The sequence below is a fragment of the Salmo salar genome, chromosome 04 (genome assembly GCF_965601325.2).
Source record: "Salmo salar chromosome 04, fSalSal1, whole genome shotgun sequence".
Classification (NCBI taxonomy): Eukaryota; Metazoa; Chordata; class Actinopteri; order Salmoniformes; family Salmonidae; genus Salmo; species Salmo salar.
In genome coordinates, this window is record NC_138294.1 from 86,645,083 (window position 1) to 86,664,558 (window position 19,476).

Here is a 19,476-nt window from a genome sequence, read left to right on the forward strand (position 1 = left end):
GGTGATAATCATGGCGAGTATGGACAATTCATTTAAAAAATGTATCTTTCTTCAGATTAGATTTGGATATTCATATTGACTACAGGTCTAACTGTGCAATTCAAAAAGTCATGTAAGTAACGTAACCTTCAAAATGGTGGGAACTTTTATCCACGCATTTTGTGGACCATTCAAGAGTTTGCCGGCATCTAATGTATGCATACTATTGTTAAATACTGTATTGAAACTGAGAGGACTCTGTCATATGGCCATCGACCACCTCAAAGCAGGGATTGGATGTGTCCCAACTCATCCTGCCCCACGGTAGATGAACAGAGGCACCCTGGAACCTGTCAATAGCTGTGTGTGTCTGAATGACTGACATTCCTCTTGTTCTTATGGAACAGCCAGGATGCAGTAGCCTGGTCCCAGATCTGTTGTCTCCTTCTATAGCCTGGTCCCAGATCTGTTGTCTCCTCCTATAGCCTGGTCCCAGATCTGTTGTCTCCTTCTATAGCCTGTTCCCAGATCTGTTGTCTTCTTCTATAACCTGGTCCCAGATCTGTTGTCTCCTCCTACCGGTCCCGACGGCCCCCCTGGTCCCAGATCTGTTGTCTCCTTCTATAACCTGGTCCCAGATCTGTTGTCTCCTTCTATAACCTGGTCCCAGATCTGTTGCCCCCTCCGGTCCCGCGTCCCTCCTATAGCCTGGTCCCAGATCTGTTATCTCCTCCTATAGCCTGGTCCCAGATCTGTTGTCTCCTCCTATAGCCTGGTCCCAGATCTGTTGTCTCCTCCTATAGCCTGGTCCCAGATCTGTTGTCTCCTCCTATAGCCTGGTCCCAGATCTGTTGTCTCCTCCTATAGCCTGGTCCCAGATCTGATTGTGTTTTTGCCAACTCCACTATCATTATCACGCATGACAGTTCCATATGGAGTTGTCCAGTGAGCAGAATCAGACTGGCACCCAGGCTAAGGATGCAGTTGGCAGTCAACGAATCATCACCATGCGTCCAATGGGCAGAGCCCCTCACCATGTGTGGAGCACAGAGGCTGCAGAGTGTAGGCCCCTCTATTGTCTTGAGCAGCCATATACAGTCGACCAGGAACGGCGAGAATGTATCCTTGAACATTGATATTTGTCTATCTCAGCTCTCGCTGAGTCTACATTGTCTCAGTTTGTGCATATGTCTTCTGAATTTATCACAGTATATTTCTATGGCTCTTATGACTAAATGTCTGTGAAATCTACCCCCAGTGTTGTGTTCAGTCTGAGGGGAAAGGTAGAGTATGCAATGGAGTGATTAGATGAAAGGGCACATAATGGCAATGGTGGAGATGTCCTGGAGAGGCATAAACAGGTGGGGAGTGTCAGAGTGCCTCTCTGCAATTCAACAGGCATAACTAATTCATCTTTATCGTTCTGGGCAGACTACACACCCCCCCCTTTTGAAGAAACCCTGTTGCTACTTCATATCGACATTGACTCATCTGCATAATCTCCCTACGGTTATTCAAAATCCTGATTTTCATCCATTACATAATTGCCTCTCTTAACCTCGTCATAATGCAGCTTAATATACAGTGGGGTTTGAAGTGATTGACACCCTTTATAAAGATGAGCAATAATGACTGTATAAAATAAATACATTGAAATACTGAGCTATATTGTATGTTAAAAAAAAATGGGAAATTGCTTAGAGAATATGATTTTGTATAACAAGTATTATTATTTTTTATTTGTTTTACAGGTAGGGGTCAAAATTGACACCCTTAAATATTCTTATAGATAAAGTAGTTAAAAGTGTAATGTTTGGTCCCATATTCATAGCAAGTGTAACAGTGTAGGTTCCGTCCCTCTCTTCGCCCCAACCCAGGCTCGAACCAGGGACCCTCTGCACACATCAACAACTGACACCCCACGAAGCATCGTTACCCATCGCGCCACAAAAGCCACGGCCCTTGCAGAGCAAGGGGAACAACCACTTCAGGTCTCAGAGCGAGTGACGTCACTGATTGAAGCGCTATTAGCGCGCACCGCCGCTAACTAACTAGCCATTTCACATCGGTTACACCAGCAATGACTACATTAAGCTTGTGACTCTACATACTTGTTGGATGCATTTGCAGTTAGTTTTGGTTGTGTTTGAGATTATTTTGGGACCAATAAAAATGAATGGTAAATAATGTATTGTGACATTTTTGAGTCACTTTTATTATAAATAAGATTAGAATATATTTCTAAACACTTTTACATGAATGTGGATGTGTAACCGATGTGAAATGGCTAGTTAGTTAGCGGCGGTGCGCGCTAATAGCGCTTCAATCAGTGACGTCACTCGCTCTGAGACCTGAAGTGGTTGTTCCCCTTGCTCTGCAAGGGCCGTGGCTTTTGTGGCGCGATGGGTAACGATGCTTCGTGGGGTGTCAGTTGTTGATGTGTGCAAGGGTCCCTGGTTCGAGCCCGGGTTGGGGCGAAGAGAGGGACGGAACCTACACTGTTACATATGCTACCATGATTACAGATAATTGTGAATGAATCGTGAATAATGATGAGTGAGAAAGTTACAGAGGGCTAAAGATTCCACCCTCGAGTCATGCTAACATCTCACCAATAACAGGGGACGTTAGACTGTCTTGGGGGTATGACCTTTATCCCTCTGTAACATTCTCACTCTGTAACATTCTCACTCATCATTATTCACGGTTCATTCAGGATCATCTGAAATGACACCATATATTATTTAATAACCACTCATTTTTACTGGCCACAAAATAATATCAAACAAAAACAAAAAACAAACTGCGAATGCACCCAACAAGTTTGTAGAGTCACAAGCTTGATGTAGTCATTGCGTGCTAGGAATATGGGGACTAAATACTAAACTTTTGACTACTTTATTTATAAGAATCTTTAGGAGTGTCAATAATGTTGACCCCTACCTTTTTGAGAAAAACAATGATTACTTGTTAAACAAAATCTATTTCTCTGAGCAATTATTACTATAAAATAATATAATTTCCCCAGTATTTGAATGATTTATTTTATAGTCATTATCTTTATCAAGGGTGTCAATAATTTCAGACGCCACAGTTTTTTTTCTATCAGTGTGGAATCAGCAGTGTTACTCTGGGAAGTGGTGCTGCTGCCCCTCCTACTACGTGGCATGAATATTTAATGTTGTGTCAGGATGTATGGAGGAGGATGAGATGGGCAGATCAATAGCCACCTCCCTTCCCCCTGCCCACACCCTTCTGAAACACGCAAGCAGTATCAGACGCAGCTCTCGACTCGCCAATAGAGAGACACCGGCACGTGCAGCTTCTGGAACCAGCACACCCTGCTCTTAAGGTAAGACATACTCTCCATTACATCTGTACATATATTAAATGTATATCATATTACATATGCTACATCTATTAGCTTATGTGGAAAGTTAGCCCATGAGCCTAATATCAGTGATATGATATCAGTGAATGCCGTCGTTCACCCCCAGTGGGGTGGTCTTCAGGGAAACCGACGTCGTTAACAGATTGGTTGAGCGCACAATCTGTGTCAGTATGCCATATTATCTATTACGGTCCATATGCTACTCATTTACTTGGACAATAAAGCCGGTTACTTGTAGTACCACAGCAGGCTGGCTATTAGACAGCATTACCCAAAAAGACTGAAGACATTTCAGGAGGGGATATTACTAATAGAATGGAATATAACGAGACACTTTCTCTCCCTGGGTGGTGATTGATTACCTCTAACATGATACCTCTAGGAGGAGAAAGGAAGGGCTAGATTCACAGCGAGTGGTAGAAGGGGCAAATAGAGAGAATGAAGGAGGGGTAGAAGGGGGATAGACAGAATGAAGGAGGGGTAGAAGGGGGAGATAGACAGAATGAAGGAGGGGTAGAAGGGGGAGATAGACAGAATGAAGGATGGGTAGAAGGGGGAGATAGACAGAATGAAGGATGGTAGAAGGGGGGATAGAGAGAATGAAGGATGGTAGAAGGGGGTATAGACAGAATGAAGGATGGTAGAAGGGGTATAGACAGAATGAAGAAGGGGTAGAAGGGGGAGATAGACAGAATGAAGGATGGTAGAAGGGGTATAGACAGAATGAAGGATGGTAGAAGGGGTATAGACAGAATGAAGGATGGTAGAAGGGGGATAGAGAGAATGAAGAAGGGGTAGATAGAGAGAATGAAGGAGGGGTAGAAGGGGGATAGACAGAATGAAGGAGGGGTAGAAGGGGGATAGACAGAATGAAGAAGGGGTAGAAGGGGGAGATAGACAGAATGAAGGATGGTAGAAGGGGGAGATAGAGAGAGAAGGATGGTAGAAGTGGGGATGGACAGAATGAAGGATGGTAGAAGGGGAAGATAGAGAGAGAAGTATGGTAAAGGGGAGAACAAAGACCACGCCCAACAGTACATAGAGGATCTGAGGAGCAGACATGAGGGATCACTCAGCCAGGTAGAGAGACCAACACCCGTATCACTCAGCCAGGCAGAGAGACCGACACCCTTATCACTCAGCCAGGCAGAGAGACCAACACCCTTATCACTCAGCCAGGTAGAGAGACCAACACCCGTATCACTCAGCCAGGCAGAGAGACCGACACCCTTATCACTCAGCCAGGCAGAGAGACCGACACCCTTATCACTCAGCCAGGCAGAGAGACCGACACCCTTATCACTCAGCCAGGCAGAGAGACCGACACCCTTATCACTCAGCCAGGCAGAGAGACCGACACCCTTATCACTCAGCCAGGCAGAGAGACCAACACCCTTATCACTCAGCCAGGCAGAGAGACCAACACCCTTATCACTCAGCCAGGCAGAGAGACCAACACCCTTATCACTCAGCCAGGCAGAGAGTCCAACACCCTTATCACTCAGCCAGGCAGAGAGACCAACACCCTTATCACTCAGCCAGGCAGAGAGACCAACACCCTTATCACTCAGCCAGGCAGAGAGACCAACACCCTTATCACTCAGCCAGGCAGAGAGACCAACACCCTTATCACTCAGCCAGGCAGAGAGACCAACACCCTTATCACTCAGCCAGGCAGAGAGACCAACACCCTTATCACTCAGCCAGGCAGAGAGACCAACACCCAACCATGAACCTCTTAGAACCTGCTGCCCTTCACAACCCACCTACATACACATACAGACAGACAGCAGCAGCAGCAATCCCTACCACTCTGAGGACATGAGTCATGTTCCATTCTAAGGTGTGTCCATACTCGTAGCCATTTTGATAGTAACATATTGATACTAACTACTGTCTTATTTACAGCTCTCTTTCTCCACTTACAGCCATCATGTCTGACAAACCCAACATGAGGGAAATCTCCAGCTTTGATAAGACTAAGCTGAAGAAGACAGAGACCAGAGTGAAGAACCCATTGCCAACCAAAGAAAGTGAGTGAATCTTGTTAATCTAGCTGTGTGATGAATGTACCTGAGCCAGGACTCAGCCCTGTGAGACGTGCCATTGGCTGCTAGACAGATCACTCTTCATACTGGCATCTCTCCCTAGCAAAATGACCAGGCAACAACAGAAACATTGGACATTATCTCCCATCCATGTAAGGGCAACTGTGTGTGTGTTCAGGGGGAGGGTATTCTATATAATAGGTTGATTGACAACGGAAATATGTAACAGATTAACCAAAATCGTTAACCACAGATTCCTTGTAAAAGACACTTTGTACTGTACCCTGTCCCAAACAGGGGAGATGTTCTAATTTACATACATTTTACAATGGTGACAGTGGTGATGAGTCAACATTTGTGATTCAACTCAAGAGCTGCAATCTGTGAAAGTGACCTTCTGAGTCTGGGTGTCTCAGCCATCTCACTCAACCATTTTGCCTTAAGGGAGGATGAGAGAAGTTCATTGTATCATTCAATAATGGAAATGTAATGTTTATTATTCATGAATATCAGAGATGGCTGTCTTCATTGCAAAGGGTTCAACATTTGCTTTGTTTCTCTGTTGTAGCAATCGATCAAGAGAGGAAGCGAGAGTCATCGCATTGACCAGAGGAAGAGAAGAGTTTCAGACAAGCTACTTTAATTTGATTATCTGACCTGTCTGCCAAGAACCACCACTATAACAAGACCTAGACTTATCACACTGGTGCTCAACAAAATTGAAAAATACTAGGATGGGCTGTTAGACTCAGAGCCAGAGGAGCAGGAGTTTTTCAAACACTTATGGCTCAATTTGTTTTTTATGTCTCTCTGGCTACATTTACACAGGCAGCCCAATTCAAATCTTATTTTCACCAATCAGATCAGCTCTGAAAAATACGTGTTGCTGCCAGTGTAAACACCATCTTAGTCTGAGTAATAAAAATGACATTGAAAAAAAAATGTTCGTTTTTCTTACATTATCATGTTAACAGGATGTGTCCTCAAATGAAAGTACACTACAGGTCTAAAGATCAAAACCAGTAATATTAACAGTATATTTTCCTCTTCAGATGAAGTCTTCCACATTTCCCAGAACCTCAGAATAGCAGCTGCAGTTCAATAAACATTGATTAGTGGCTAGCCTGGGTGCCAATCAGTTTCTGCTCTCGTGCCAACTTGTTAGGCTTGATAATGGAGTAGGCAAAAGCACAAACAGATCTGGGACCAGGCTATTGGAGACAACAGATCTGGGACCAGGCTGAGACTATAAAATTCCCACAAGTTTTACTGCACCGTAAAAGAACATGAGGTGCATTGGTTTGCTCTAACTGTTGCGGAACGGTTAGTACTGAACGACAAGTTTCCCCAAAATGTTATTGGACAGACTGAGGTACGTTTGCTGGGTGTGGCTTGAAGCAAAAGCAGCAGCTACTCTTCCTGGGGTCCACACAAAACATAATACAGAATGACATAACACAGATGGTTAGACAGCATTTAAAGGGCAGTGGCCATGCTAACCATGTTCCCCACCACATTGTTCAACTGGTCAGTCAGTACCGTACAGTTACAGTTCAATTGAACATTCCAGAACATAAAAATGTACAGAATGCCACCATGTTCAATACAATTGATCTAGTCTGTATAATATAAGTGAGCTGCTTCACAGGCAATTTGTCACTGGATAGTGTAGAACCCCTCAACTCAACTATGGACCCCAACACCAGGTCCACTTCATTTTTTCCATTGTTCCCTCCCAATCAGGGACAGGATTTAGACCTGGTACACCAGTTGTGCAATTAAATCACGTAGAAAAGAAAACTAACAGGTGGGAATTTAGGATTAGAGGTAATTCCCGTTGTATATTGTTTTTTTGTGCTGTAGAGCTGACATGCACCTCCAAGACACTCAATGAATTTTAAACACACTTCATCTGCCATTGCAAAGCACTACTGTCCACGTCGCCTACATGTAAGTTGTGTGTTCGTTTTACAATGTGTACAGCTTCATTTACATGGTGTTTTGACTGATAAGAGCAGACCTTTTGCCAAAAAGATCAAAATTGGGCTGCCTGTGTAAACCCAGCCATAAAATTAAAGCATAATGTTCAAAAATACCTAATTAACTTAAATATGCCAAAACGTGTCAGCAACCTCAGTTGGGAAAGCACAAATACTTTACAAGATGATTGTAAATTTGTGTTAAGTTCAAATGGCTAAGACAGTATCCATAAGTTAAGCATTAAAACAGAGATGGACACAAATTATAAACGAAAATGTTTATTTCTAACAATTTGCCAAAGACATTGGTGGAATGAAATTCCAGAGGGGCTGCAACCCCCTTGCAATATTTTAAGCATCAACTAGATGTATAAATGCCACTTAACACAGGTCAAAATTAAAATGAATCCAAAATATATTGGTTGCTTCCATATACAAGCAGACATTCTCTAGAGACAATCTTAAATGAAATCAGATCAATCCCTTTTACATGATCGCCAATCCTACATCGAATTTCTTGTTGGAAGTCCTGTTGCCACTTGCAGAGTCAGAAAAGAAAGTAATCTAGAAACCAGAAAAAAATTACTCAAAATTGCTTTATTTCAAAAGCTCTGACAGCTTCCGATGCTCATGTAAATCCAGTCGACATGTAAAATACCATACAATACATTAGATTCAAAGGTACCAAAAAGTACAGTAAAAATTACACTTCCATCTCTGGAAATGTGGACAAAAAAAAAAGATAAAATAAAAACGTGGAAAAGTGACATTTGCTTCCCCAGTTCCTCAGATGGTCTGTACAAGTGGAGTTCAAGTCTGTCATCCCAAAGGAAAGAATCAAGTCCTGCACACTGCCGCACCCCAGTCTCAAATCTGGATTACTTGAGTCCTTTAAGAGAGGAGAAAAAGGGAATTGTTGCCACACCACTTATGACACGACCCCACCACCCTGCATCAAAGAGCAAACAGCTAGAGCAACAAGCATGCAAGAAGGGGATGATTAGGAAGCCAATGCTGCTGGTTAGATCGGTCATAGCATAGCATTAAGGGAAACGGCAGACATTTTGTTAAATTTGCTGTGCAGCTTTAAGCAGATAGTCTCCCATCTCCCGCTCTAGAACATTGTTTTGAACATGGTCCACCGCAACACCAACCCTTATTGATCCAGTAGTGTAGTTGTAGGGGTGCATCTCTGATGCAGATTATGCTGGCAAATTTGAGGATTTGTACTTTTAAACAAAGTTTCCTGTCCCCAACAGAACGGTATTTTCTAAATCCAATTGATGAACAGTGGATAATTTCATTCTAATCCACAATAGCCTTCCCCCTGGGCCAGACTAAATCGTGGCAAGGAATTATTGGCATCAATGCCACAAATCTAACAGCTATATATAGGACCACAATGTTACAAGGCACTAAAATGCATACCTGCACTACATGAGATCAGTATGGCTTGTAGCTACCCTGGTGACCTCCACGTCTTGGAGTTTTCCCATAGCTTGTATTGCCCTGGTCTGCAGGAATAGAGAGAGAGGACTGAGTGCTTCTGTGCAAAGACAAGTCATATAAATCAGGTAGGCGCTTGCCAGAGGTCTGTATACTCACTGTAGTCGTAGCCCCCTCCATAGCCGCCTCCGTAGTATCCAGCAGAGTAGTCATAGTTGCCGTAAGCGCCATAGTTTCCATAGGCCTGCTGCCCACCATAACCATAGCCCTGGTTGCCATAGCCCTGGTTGCCATAGCCCTGGTTGCCATAGCCCTGGTTCCAGTAGTTATTATAACCCTGGTTGCCATACTGGTTTTGGCCTGAGGGAAACAAAAGGAGGTTCCAAGTCAGACAAAGACTAAAAATAGTTTCACAAAAAAAAAAATATATATTCATAGTCCAGAGATGCCAATTAGCAATCCAATTTCTCAGCTCCTTCCCTGCCTTGAGTACCACACCCATCTTGCAGCCTTAGACCCGACTGTCTTCCTGCAGGTAGAACCCATTGCACACAGACCTTCTCTATGCCCTGGTCCCTGTTGAGTTAATACTCACCGCCACGGCCCCTGCCTCCTCGGCCTCCTCCGTAGCTGCCACCCCCACGGCCTCCAAACTGCTGCTGCTGGTACACCTCTTTGGGCTGGGCGATTTTGATCTCACACTGGGATGACAAACGTGGATGTTTAATTATACAGATGCTGCAAAGATATCACAGCATGGAGTACAAACATGCCAGGGCTATTTAGACAAGTCACATCTTAAGTTAAAGCATTGGGTTTGGCTTAAAGCTCAGTGACCCCATCTCAGTCAAGAGGACACTGAATGTCAATACAATTCACTTAGATCAGAATTCTGAAATGCAAAGAAGATGTGTTCAAATTGATGAACCGAAGCATTCTAGTAATTTGACACCATGGAAACAGGTCTGAAACTCTTGCATGCAACATGAAAATGTCAGTGAGGATTAGAGCTGGGTGATATGGCCAAAATATTATATCAGGGTATAAAAAAGGTATTTTTAGTTTTGGAATAATAAAAAGTCCTACATTTTCTTTAGTAGTGAGTGATCCTAGGGTGGCAACACATAAGTGATTTCAATGAGTCTCTTCATTCTGATTTTTTTTTTTTAACTGTTCACCTTCAACCAAAACAAATTTCAGCACTTTTATCATTTCTGCATTTCCTGCACTCAATTGCAGTGGTGGAAAAAGTATCCAATTGCCATACTTGAGTAAAAGTAAAGATACGTTAATAGAAAATTACTCAATTAAAGTCACCCAGTAAAATACTACTTGAGTAAAAGCCTAAAAGTATTTGGTTTTGAATATACTTAAGTATCAAAAGTAAATGTAATTGATAAAGTGTACTTCAGTATCAAAAGTATAAATAATAAATTCCTTATATTAAGCAAACCAGACGGCACCATTTCCTTTTTATTTACGGATATCCAGGGGCACACTCCAACATAATTTACAAACAAAGCGTGTGTGTTTAGTGAGTCCTCCAGATCAGAGGCAGTAGATGACCAGGGATGTTCTCTTCACAAGTGTGTAAATTGGACCATTTTCCTGTCCTGCTAAGCATTCAAAATGTAACGAGTACTTTTGGATGTCAGGGAAAATGTATGGAGTAAAAAGTACAGTATTTTTAGGAGGGTAATAAAGTAAATGTTGTCAAAAATAGTAAAGTACAGATATTCCAAAAAGTATTTTTACTTAAGTAGTAATTGAAAGTATTTTTACACCACTGCTCAATTGAGAATTCCCACACTGCCACGTAGGGCTGCACGATATGGGCAAATATTAACCAAATGTTGCAACTGCGATTTGACTTGCGAATTAGAGCAAAACTGTTGGAATCATGGAAATAGAATGACCTTTCTAATTATATAGTTGGAACATAAGTGGGCACTTTGAATACAGTGTTTGAGACGACAACAAATTAAAATGCCAGGGATGAGTTATTATGACAGGGTAGGAACTAAAGTGTTGATAAGTGTTTCCTAGGGGATCCTATAAACATCGGCTACATTGCATGTTCTCTTAGCTACTTGATGTAGCTAACATTCTTGATTTGCATACTCTTGATTTAGAAGATACTGTTGCACAAACATGCTGATTTAGGTCTACACCAGCACTGGTATTATCAGGCTGTATTAGCTAGCCACGTTTGCTCTGACTCCATACATTTATTAGCTAGCATCTCAAGATTTAGGGCAACTTGCTAAGAAAAGACAAACTTGCTGTTTGCTGTTATAAGAAACAAACTAAGTGTCAATATAAATCCACTAGCATTCTATAATAAGAAGCAATGTGAAAAGAGCATTGTCATCAACATGTGCTGCATTGACCATACAGACTGAATGCAAGTGTCTCGTGGTTGAGAAACATCAAATGCACTCCTTGAGTGACAGGGGGCGGGGCTAGGTCTGTGTGGAAAGTGGCATACAGCGGGAAAGAGCAGAGAGAGATGACTCAAGTAGCAAAGTAAACTATACAAATTGACATTACACATGGCATATCACATTTAACAAACCAAACATTCAAATACCGGTATAGAAGGTAAAGTAAAAACCCTAACCGGTCCCTGCATCCATACCGGTATATCATAAAATATGGTATATCGCCCAGCCCTAGAGAGGTTACATTATTTCAAGCCAGGGTGCGTGACAATGTCCCAAAGCATTTCAGCAGGGAATGAAGACCATGCATGAACAAAGTTGCAATTAGACAGGTTAGCATTTCACACAAATAGGATGCTAAGCCAAATTGATATAGGATGCACCCAGCATGCACATCACCAACAGTAAGTAGAAAAATAAAGAAATATACATACAAGACCTTCCTTTCCATCTGTCACTTTAGTTCCACACACATTGTGGAACTTTTTCTCAAGGCATTTTTTAACAGTGGACTCTTCTTTGAACGTGATGAAGATAAAACCCCTCCTTTTTTTGAATTTGGGGTCCACTGGGAGTTCGATGGATTCAATCTAAAAAGGTTTGGAGAAAAAAAAAGAGAGACAAATTAATAACACTGGGAAAATCCGTAGCTACTAAAAACACAGGAGGGTCATGCAGAGGTCATCATTGAACGATAGGAAAGTGACAAACCTCCCCAAAGGTTCCAAAGTATTCTCTGATGGTCTCCTCTGTGGCTTCTGGATTTAGACCACCAACAAAGATCTTCTTGGCTGGTTCCTTCTTCATTGCCATAGCCTTCTTTGGGTCTATCTGTCGTCCATCTAGCCTGTGTTCTTTCTGCTCAAGAACCTTCAAGGTTCCCCAAAAAAATAAAATAATTGTCTACAAAGCCAAACTTCCACAATGTAAGATATCAAAATCATGTCACCTTTCCCATGGAACACACACCTTGTCTACACTTGCTGCTGTTTGGAACAAGATGAACCCAAACCCGCGTGACCTTCCTGTGTTTGAGTCCATCTTGATGGTACAATCTGTCACCTCTCCAAATTTGGAGAAGTAGTCTTTCAGGTCTTTTTTGCTAGTGTCCCAGCTAAGTCCACCAACAAACATTTTGCTGCAGAGAAACACAGATCAGTAAGGATCGAGGACAAAGCTCATGAACTGACAACTGAGCAGCCACTTAAATTTCATTCGAGTTCGGGGGGGGCGCACACATTGTGGCTTACAAACTTGTACAGGCCAATAAAACTGCTAGTTCACACTTCGGTTGTATCACTGCAACTCAAAACACCGATTGCATAAGTGTAACAACGCTAGCCAGTTGAAGCCCATCCCCCCCCCCCCCCCAAATAGGCTGGGCATGGCGCCAAGACTAAACAAAAGATAAAACGTTAGTCGTATTATAACAACTTTAGTTGCTATGTAAAAACCAACCATAAATAAAACTTACCCAGCGTCATCCTCGCCTTTGCTTGCATTTATCTGTCCCCCCTCTGCAGCTCCGTTCTGAGCGTCCACTTCCTCCACAGCAGCCTCTTCCTCACAACTCTGTTTTTCTTGTTCCTCCGCATCGGGCTGTAATGTGGATTCTTCTGCTCCATTCAGTTCTTCGGCTTCGTTTCCATTTTCGGAGGTCTCCATAAATTGTTGTTCAGCGTCGTCAGACATAGTGATCACCTACCACAGAGATAAAATAAACGCTAGCTGTCTGTTGGCTAACATGCATTACATTTGTTGTAGGCCATAAAGCTAACCGGCTTCTCTGGCTAGTTAGCGTGTACCGTTGCTAGCACAACCACTTTCAGCTAACGGTTGGATTTTGTATTCGAATTACTTCATATACACATTCATGCAAACTGTACAAAAACAATTCAAACACCAGCAAAATAAATAAATCCATCTTAACAGATTTATCTAGCAATTAAAGCTAGCTAACTTAGTTGGTTATTCTGTTAAGTGTTCACGGCCTGCCAGTGGTGCCTGACTTGACAAATCTAGTTAGCAATAGCTAACGTTGAGGTAACAATACATTATTTAGCTAGCTTGATGACGGGCGACATTAATCGTTTAATCACTTAACTCAATACGTGAGCTGTAAACAAATACAAATGGCGTTTACCGTTTAAAAATGTAGCAAAGTCCCGGAGGCTGCTTTTCAAGATGGATACTCTCCGACTCGGCGAGCTAACTCGTGGCAATCTTTATACTACCGGAAGAGAGCGCCCCTGTAAGAAGTAATTCAAGATTGGGTATCTAACGTTGTCATCGTGATAAGTGTTTTCCTATTGGCTTCTTTGCAACAACAACAAAAAAGGTGCCACCTACTAACCGCAACTCACACGAGATGTTCCCTCCTGGCAGTAAACCGAAATATTTCTTCCGGGAAGCTCCCAATCCTTCAATACCCACAACATTGACCTTTCGGTAGCAAATGGTCTCTCAGCAACGCTTCCACAGCCGAATTACATTAACATTTTAGTCTCTTATCCAGAGCGACTTACAGTAGTGAATGCATACATTTCATACATTCTTTTTTTCCGTACTGGTCCCCAGTGGGAATCGAACCCACAACCCTAGCGTTGCAAACACCATGCTCTACCAACTGAGCCACACGGGACCAAGGAGAAGCTCACAATAGATCCAACATAGCACTTTGGGGGCCATAAAAACAGCGGTAGCATATTCATTTTCAATTAAAGACCAAAATTTGAATAAACTGAATTTTATTGAACTACTCCGCGACATCGCGTTGAGATTGACCAGTCGAAGCTGACTATAGTTTCCAGACCCTACTGGGTTGACTGTTGATTTATATCGCTAGCTAGCCTGCTTGAGGGAGAAGCAAGCATGGCTGATCTAGGCCGGCAGTCTGCCTGCTGCATCCAAAGCGGCAAAGTAGCCAGTTACCGGCTGCGTCGCAATACTGCAGAAATTCAGCCAGCTCCGATTGACTGACAGATAGCGAGCTAAATACAATGAATGCTATATGTAAACTGACAAACTAGCTAACAAATTAGATTGGATTACAAAAACTACAGTTATACTGGTGATGGACTGTTTCTTCCTCTTTCCCTTCCCACTTTGTCTGTGTAGTTGCATTTTGTCCTGCTAAAGTTACCATGTCCTCCAAGGCAAGGGGTCAGGGCCGGTCCTTGCCTTTCTGCCTCCCTAGGCGAGACCAAAAAATGCAGCCCCTGCAAAGGTAGAATAGTTCCAGTAAGCAAAATCACGTTGAAATGGCGTCTAAAAGACGTATTTTCCAGACGTTGAAATTAGGTCCAATTTAGGTTCTGAATGAAAGGTGAAAAGACATATTTTTCCAGATGTTGAAAAGGCATTAAAGATATTGAAATATACGTATTTTCCGGACGATGAAATCAGGTAAATTTTCGGTTCTGAATGAAAGTTGAAAATTTAATTTAAATGTAATGAATAAACATCTGTGTTTGGCTGCCTAATTTTGTATTTTCCTTTATTTAACTAGGCAAGTCAGCTAAGAACAAATTCTTATTTTCAATGACGGCCTAGCAACAGCAAATTGAAACATTGTAGCCAGCAAAGTAACATTATCAAATACATTTTTAAAGTTAATTTACTTGAATGAACTACTAGATAATTTTCTCTATTTAGTAGCTATTTTTACATTCATGATTTAGCCTATCCCTGTTGATTTACAATACATGTTTGAATTTGTTTATTTGTTGAATAAATGTTTGAATTTATACTGTCAATGCTGTGTTGTAACCCTCTGGCACCGAGTGGGTTGTGATGTGTCATACAGTTTAAGTCGGAAGTTTACATACACTTAGGTTGGAATTATTAAAACCAATTTTACAACCACTTCACAAATTTCTTGTTCACAAACAAAGTCGGTTAGGACATCTACTTTGTGCATGACACAAGTCATTTTTCCAACAATTGTTTACAGATTATTTCACTTATAATTCACTGTATCACAATTCCAGTGGGTCAGAAGTTTACATACACTAAGTTGACTGTGCCTTTAAACAGCATGGAAAAAATCCAGAAAATGATGTCATGGCTTTAGAAGCTTCTGATAGGCTAATTGACTTCATTTGAGTCAATTGGAGGTGTACCTGTAGATGTATTTCAAGACCTACCTTCAAACTCAGTGCCTTTTTGCTTGACATCATGGGAAAATCAAAAGAAATCAGCCAAGATCTCAGCAAAGAAATTGTAGACCTCCACAAGTCTGGTTCATCTTTGGGAGCAATTTCCAAACGCCTGAAGGTACCACGTTCATCTGTACAAACAATAGTTCGCAAGTATAAACACCATGGGACCACGCAGCCGTCATACCGCTCAGGAAGGAGACGCGTTCTGTCTCCTAGAGATGAACGTACTTTGGTGCGAAAAGTGCAAATCAATCCCAGAACAGCAGCAAAGGACCCTGTGAAGATAGTGGAGGAATCAGGTACGACAGTATCTATATCCACAGTTAAACAAGTCCTATATCGACATAACCTGAAAGGCTGCTCAGCAAGGAAGAAGCCACTGCTCCAAAACTGCCATAAAAAAGCCAGACTACAGTTTGCAACTGCACCTGGGGACAAAGATTGTACTTTTTTGGAGAAATCTCCTCTGGTCTGATGAAACAAAAATAGAACTGTTTGGCCATAATGACCATTGTTATGTTTGGAGGAAAAAGGGGGAGGCTTGCAAGCCAAAGAACACCATCCTAACCGTGAAGCACGGGGGTGACAGCATCATGTTGTGGGGGTGCTTTGCTGCAGGAGGGACTGGTGCACTTCACAAAATAGATGGCATCATGAGGCAGGAAAATTATGTGGATATATTGAACATCTCAAGACATCAGTCAGGAAGTTAAAGCTTGGTCGCAAATGGGTCTTCCAAATGCACAATGACCCCAAGCATACTTCCAAAGTTGTGGCAAAATAGCTTACAGACAACAAATTCAAGGTGTTGGAGTGGCCCGTACGAAGCCCTGACCTCAATCCTATAGAAATTTTGTGGGCAGAACTGAAAAAGCGTGTGCGAGCAAGGAGCCCTACAAACCTGACTCAGTTACACCAGCTCTGTCAGAAGGAACGGGCCATAATTCACCCAACTTATTGTGGGAAGCTAGTGGAAGGCTACCTGAAACATTTGATCCAAGTTAAACCATTTAAAGGCAATGCTACCAAATACTAATTGAGTGTATGTAAACTTCTGACCCACTGGGAATGTGATGAAATAAATAAAATATTAAATAAATCATTCTCTCTACCATTATTGACATTTCACATTCTTAAAATAGTGGTATCCTAACTGACCTAAGACAGGGAATGTTTACTAGGATTAAATGTCAGGAATTGTGAAAAACTGAGTTTAAATGTATTTGGCTAAGGTGTTTGTAAACTTCTGATTTCAACTGTATGTGGACAGCTCTTCCCCTGTGAGATCAACTGTAAGTTGCTATCCGGGCACCAGGTGGCATCATTTAATAGTTTATCGTTTTAATCCACCCTAAACTTCAAGTACTGGTAGTAAAATGTTTTTTTTTTTATATCATTATGGTTGGTTAGGAGTGGAACAGTACCATTATGAGGAACAGGTGGGATAGCAGCGTCTTGAATGTTGGTAGAAATAGATGACCTCTTAACAGCTCCGCTTATTAGTCAGGTGATGGAGGGTACCAAGCTCATTAATAGCTAGAGCCCAGAACTCAGGGATATTAAAACCCCATTGTCTCCACACAGCCAGTAATGCCAGCATACTGTCAGGACAGACAATACATGTACCTAATATCTGCTCAGAACACAAGCAGCCTTCCTAATGGTAGACTACATTCACATCCTGCAAGATTAATAGGCATATTCAGAAGTTTCTCTGTTAAACTCTCAAATTATTGTAATGTATTTAATTCCTGCTCAGTTTCAACTGAACTGTTCTGCAGCCATGTGTTGCTGTCTGAATAACTGCATTGATTGTTTTCCTGATGAAACATTGCCATTTCAAGTGAATATGATTAGACTGAAAGTGTGCAACATGGGCTCAAAGAGCACTGGGCAAGACAAGACTTTAAAAACACACATATTTACACTTAACAAAAATATAATTGCAACATGTAAAGTGTTGGTCCCATGTTTCATGAGCTGAAATAAAAAATCCATGACATTTTCCACATGCACAAAAAGCTTATTTGTCTCAAATTGTGTGCACACATTTGTTTACATCCCTGTTAATGAGCATTTCTCCTTTGCCAAGATAACCCATCCACCTGACAGGTGTGGCATACCAAGAAGCTGATTAAACGAAATGATCATTGCACAGGTGCACCTTGTGCTGGGGAAAACTGAGTATTTCTCTCTGTAATAAAGCCCTTTTGTTGGGAAAAACTAATTCTGATTGGCTGGGCCTAGCTTCCAAGTGAGTGGGCCTATGCCCTCCAAGGCCCACCCATGGCTGCACCCCTGCCCAGTCATGTGAAATGCATAGATTACTGCCTAATTCATTTATTTCAATTTACCGATTTCCTTATATGTAACTCAGTAAAATATTTTCAATTGTTGCATGTTGCTTTTCTATTTTTGTTCAGTGTACATATACTCAACAGCAACTAAACTCCACATTTCTTTGCCACATGGTCATTATTCTAATAATTTTGCAGTTATTTTAATAGGTGGATTGACCAAGCTAGAAAAAAGTGAGAATTGGCAGGGGATTCCCTTGCACACTGTGAGGTGGAGTGGAGAAGCCTCCATCTCAAACCAAGGACCTCCTGCTACAGCCCAGCCCCAGGCCCCCTACCATCCTCATTAGTAAGAAGCAGCTGGCTGCTGGGTGGGAGAGGGAAGCTTGGGCCTGGGGAGGTGGAGAGGTCAATCTGGAACGTCCTAACAAAATGGATAGGTTGACAGATTCATCCGCTGGTCTTAAATGTTTCTTTTCAATTGTTGCTGGTTTGTTCCCCAGAAAATTCAGTTGTTCAGGGGCAGGTATGGTTTAGGACACTACAAGGACTATTATTATTTTTTAGATAAAAAAAAAAGTAACCTTTATTTAACTAGGCAAGTCAGTTAAGAACAAATTCTTACTTAAAATGACGGCCTAGGAACAGTGGGTTAACTGCCTTGTTCAAGGGGCAGAACAACAAATTTTTTACCTTGTCAGCTCGGGGATTCAATCTAGCAACATTTCAGTAACTGGCCCAACGCTCTAAGCACTAGGCAAACTGCCCCCCCAATTAAGGTTGTGTGAGATAAAAACATTGATGTGGTCAGACAAAAAGACAGTAATTATAAAATGGTGTACATTTTTTGTAATAAAAGGCACATCATTTAACAACAGTTCTGTGTACGATGGACCACAACTCATTTTCTTTGGATCAGTGTGCAGCTTTGGAATCTTTCTATATGAACTTTTTTTTGACCAGTTCCATTATTTTCTCATATAGAGTGGTCTGGGGTACTACAGACAGTCACCCCAACTCTCAGTTTGGTCACATACCAAACAACATCTAATCTAACATATCTTCCTCTGGCCCGAGTGTCCTCCAAGGATCCCAGTTTCACCTCAGCAATCTGTGGAGCCTGCTATGGCACTAAACTGAGTAGGAGGATCTACTGGATCACACACCCCTGAAACACACAGAGAGAGGTACAGTAAGATAGAGACCCAGGGAAACAGTATTAGACATGAAAAAGTTTTCTGCCTGGAACACAAAGGCAACTACTAGACGGTTTCATGCATGTGAAACAATTGCTTTGCAGATGACTGATGTGAGTAATACAGGTCGGAAATTAGAGAGAGAGAGAGATGACAGAAAAGCTTATCAGGAAGGAAGGAACCAACTCTTATCTCCTGAGGTGGTGGGTCTTCTATCACGACTCATAAACACAGGCCCACAGACTGAAGAGGATTGTGAGGTATCTGAGATACTACACTTACAAGATAGTAAACTTAAAACACAATGTTGTCTTTGTATGTGGAGGGAGCCTTGCCCTCTCACTGTCTGTTTCCCTTTTAACCTAATCAAGGACCTGTACTGATTGTGTGTGTGCGTGTGTGTTGTCTATCCGGGTGTGAGGAAGAGCAGTTTCTGAGAGGAAGCGTGTTGGGATGGTTCAGAGGAGTTATGAAGGGGACAAAGAGAGCCTCTGTCCTAGCATGGCCTTGTGTAAGCATCACGATCATGTGTCATGACT

At 42.0% G+C, this 19,476-nt stretch overlaps 2 protein-coding genes and 1 long non-coding RNA gene across 7 annotated transcripts in view; 1 reads left to right on the plus strand and 2 right to left on the minus strand.

The window, feature by feature from the left end:
- Window positions 1–3,192: 3,192 nt before the first annotated feature.
- On the plus strand, window positions 3,193–6,360 carry LOC106603927 (thymosin beta-11). Of its 2 annotated transcripts, none has more exons than XR_006769679.1 (3): window positions 3,193–3,331; window positions 5,299–5,403; window positions 5,987–6,360. It is a non-coding gene; the product is annotated as a thymosin beta-11 (long non-coding RNA). The 2 variants fall into 2 exon arrangements; XR_001328534.3 differs by having other exon boundaries at window positions 3,207–3,331; window positions 5,279–5,403.
- Window positions 6,361–7,660: 1,300 nt separating this feature from the next.
- LOC106603926 (heterogeneous nuclear ribonucleoprotein A/B) lies at window positions 7,661–13,679 on the minus strand. 2 transcript variants are annotated; one of them, XM_014198178.3, is made up of 9 exons: window positions 13,428–13,679; window positions 12,759–12,985; window positions 12,254–12,422; window positions 11,996–12,154; window positions 11,719–11,874; window positions 9,439–9,544; window positions 9,003–9,203; window positions 8,826–8,911; window positions 7,661–8,286 (listed from the first exon to the last, which is right to left on the minus strand). In XM_014198178.3, the coding sequence occupies exons 2-8, from the start codon at window positions 12,974–12,976 to the stop codon at window positions 8,841–8,843; spliced, it is 1,080 nt and encodes a 359-aa protein (XP_014053653.1). In that variant the 5' UTR covers window positions 12,977–12,985; window positions 13,428–13,679; the 3' UTR covers window positions 7,661–8,286; window positions 8,826–8,840. The 2 variants fall into 2 exon arrangements, with proteins under 2 accessions (XP_014053653.1, XP_014053654.1); XM_014198179.2 differs by lacking the exon at window positions 8,826–8,911.
- A 4,896-nt stretch (window positions 13,680–18,575) lies between these two features.
- The window catches only part of spns3 (SPNS lysolipid transporter 3, sphingosine-1-phosphate (putative)), a 31,438-nt gene continuing 30,537 nt past the window's right edge, over window positions 18,576–19,476 (minus strand). For all 3 annotated transcript variants that reach the window (XM_014198181.3, XM_045717391.1, XM_045717392.2), the window contains one exon: window positions 18,576–18,909. In XM_014198181.3, coding sequence (XP_014053656.1) covers window positions 18,845–18,909 — 65 coding nt within the window. In that variant the 3' untranslated portion in view covers window positions 18,576–18,844. The remainder of the gene's footprint in view (window positions 18,910–19,476) is intronic.

Coding starts and splice junctions, on each gene's coding strand:
- LOC106603926 (XM_014198178.3), bottom strand. CDS start 12,976: ATGTCTGACGACGCTGAACAACAATTTATGGAGACCTCCGAAAATGGA. Junction 9,204..9,438: donor AGGAGGCAGGGGCCGTGGCG/GTGAGTATTAAC, acceptor TGTTTCCCTCAG/GCCAAAACCAGTATGGCAAC. Junction 8,912..9,002: donor TGGAGGGGGCTACGACTACA/GTGAGTATACAG, acceptor CTATTCCTGCAG/ACCAGGGCAATACAAGCTAT.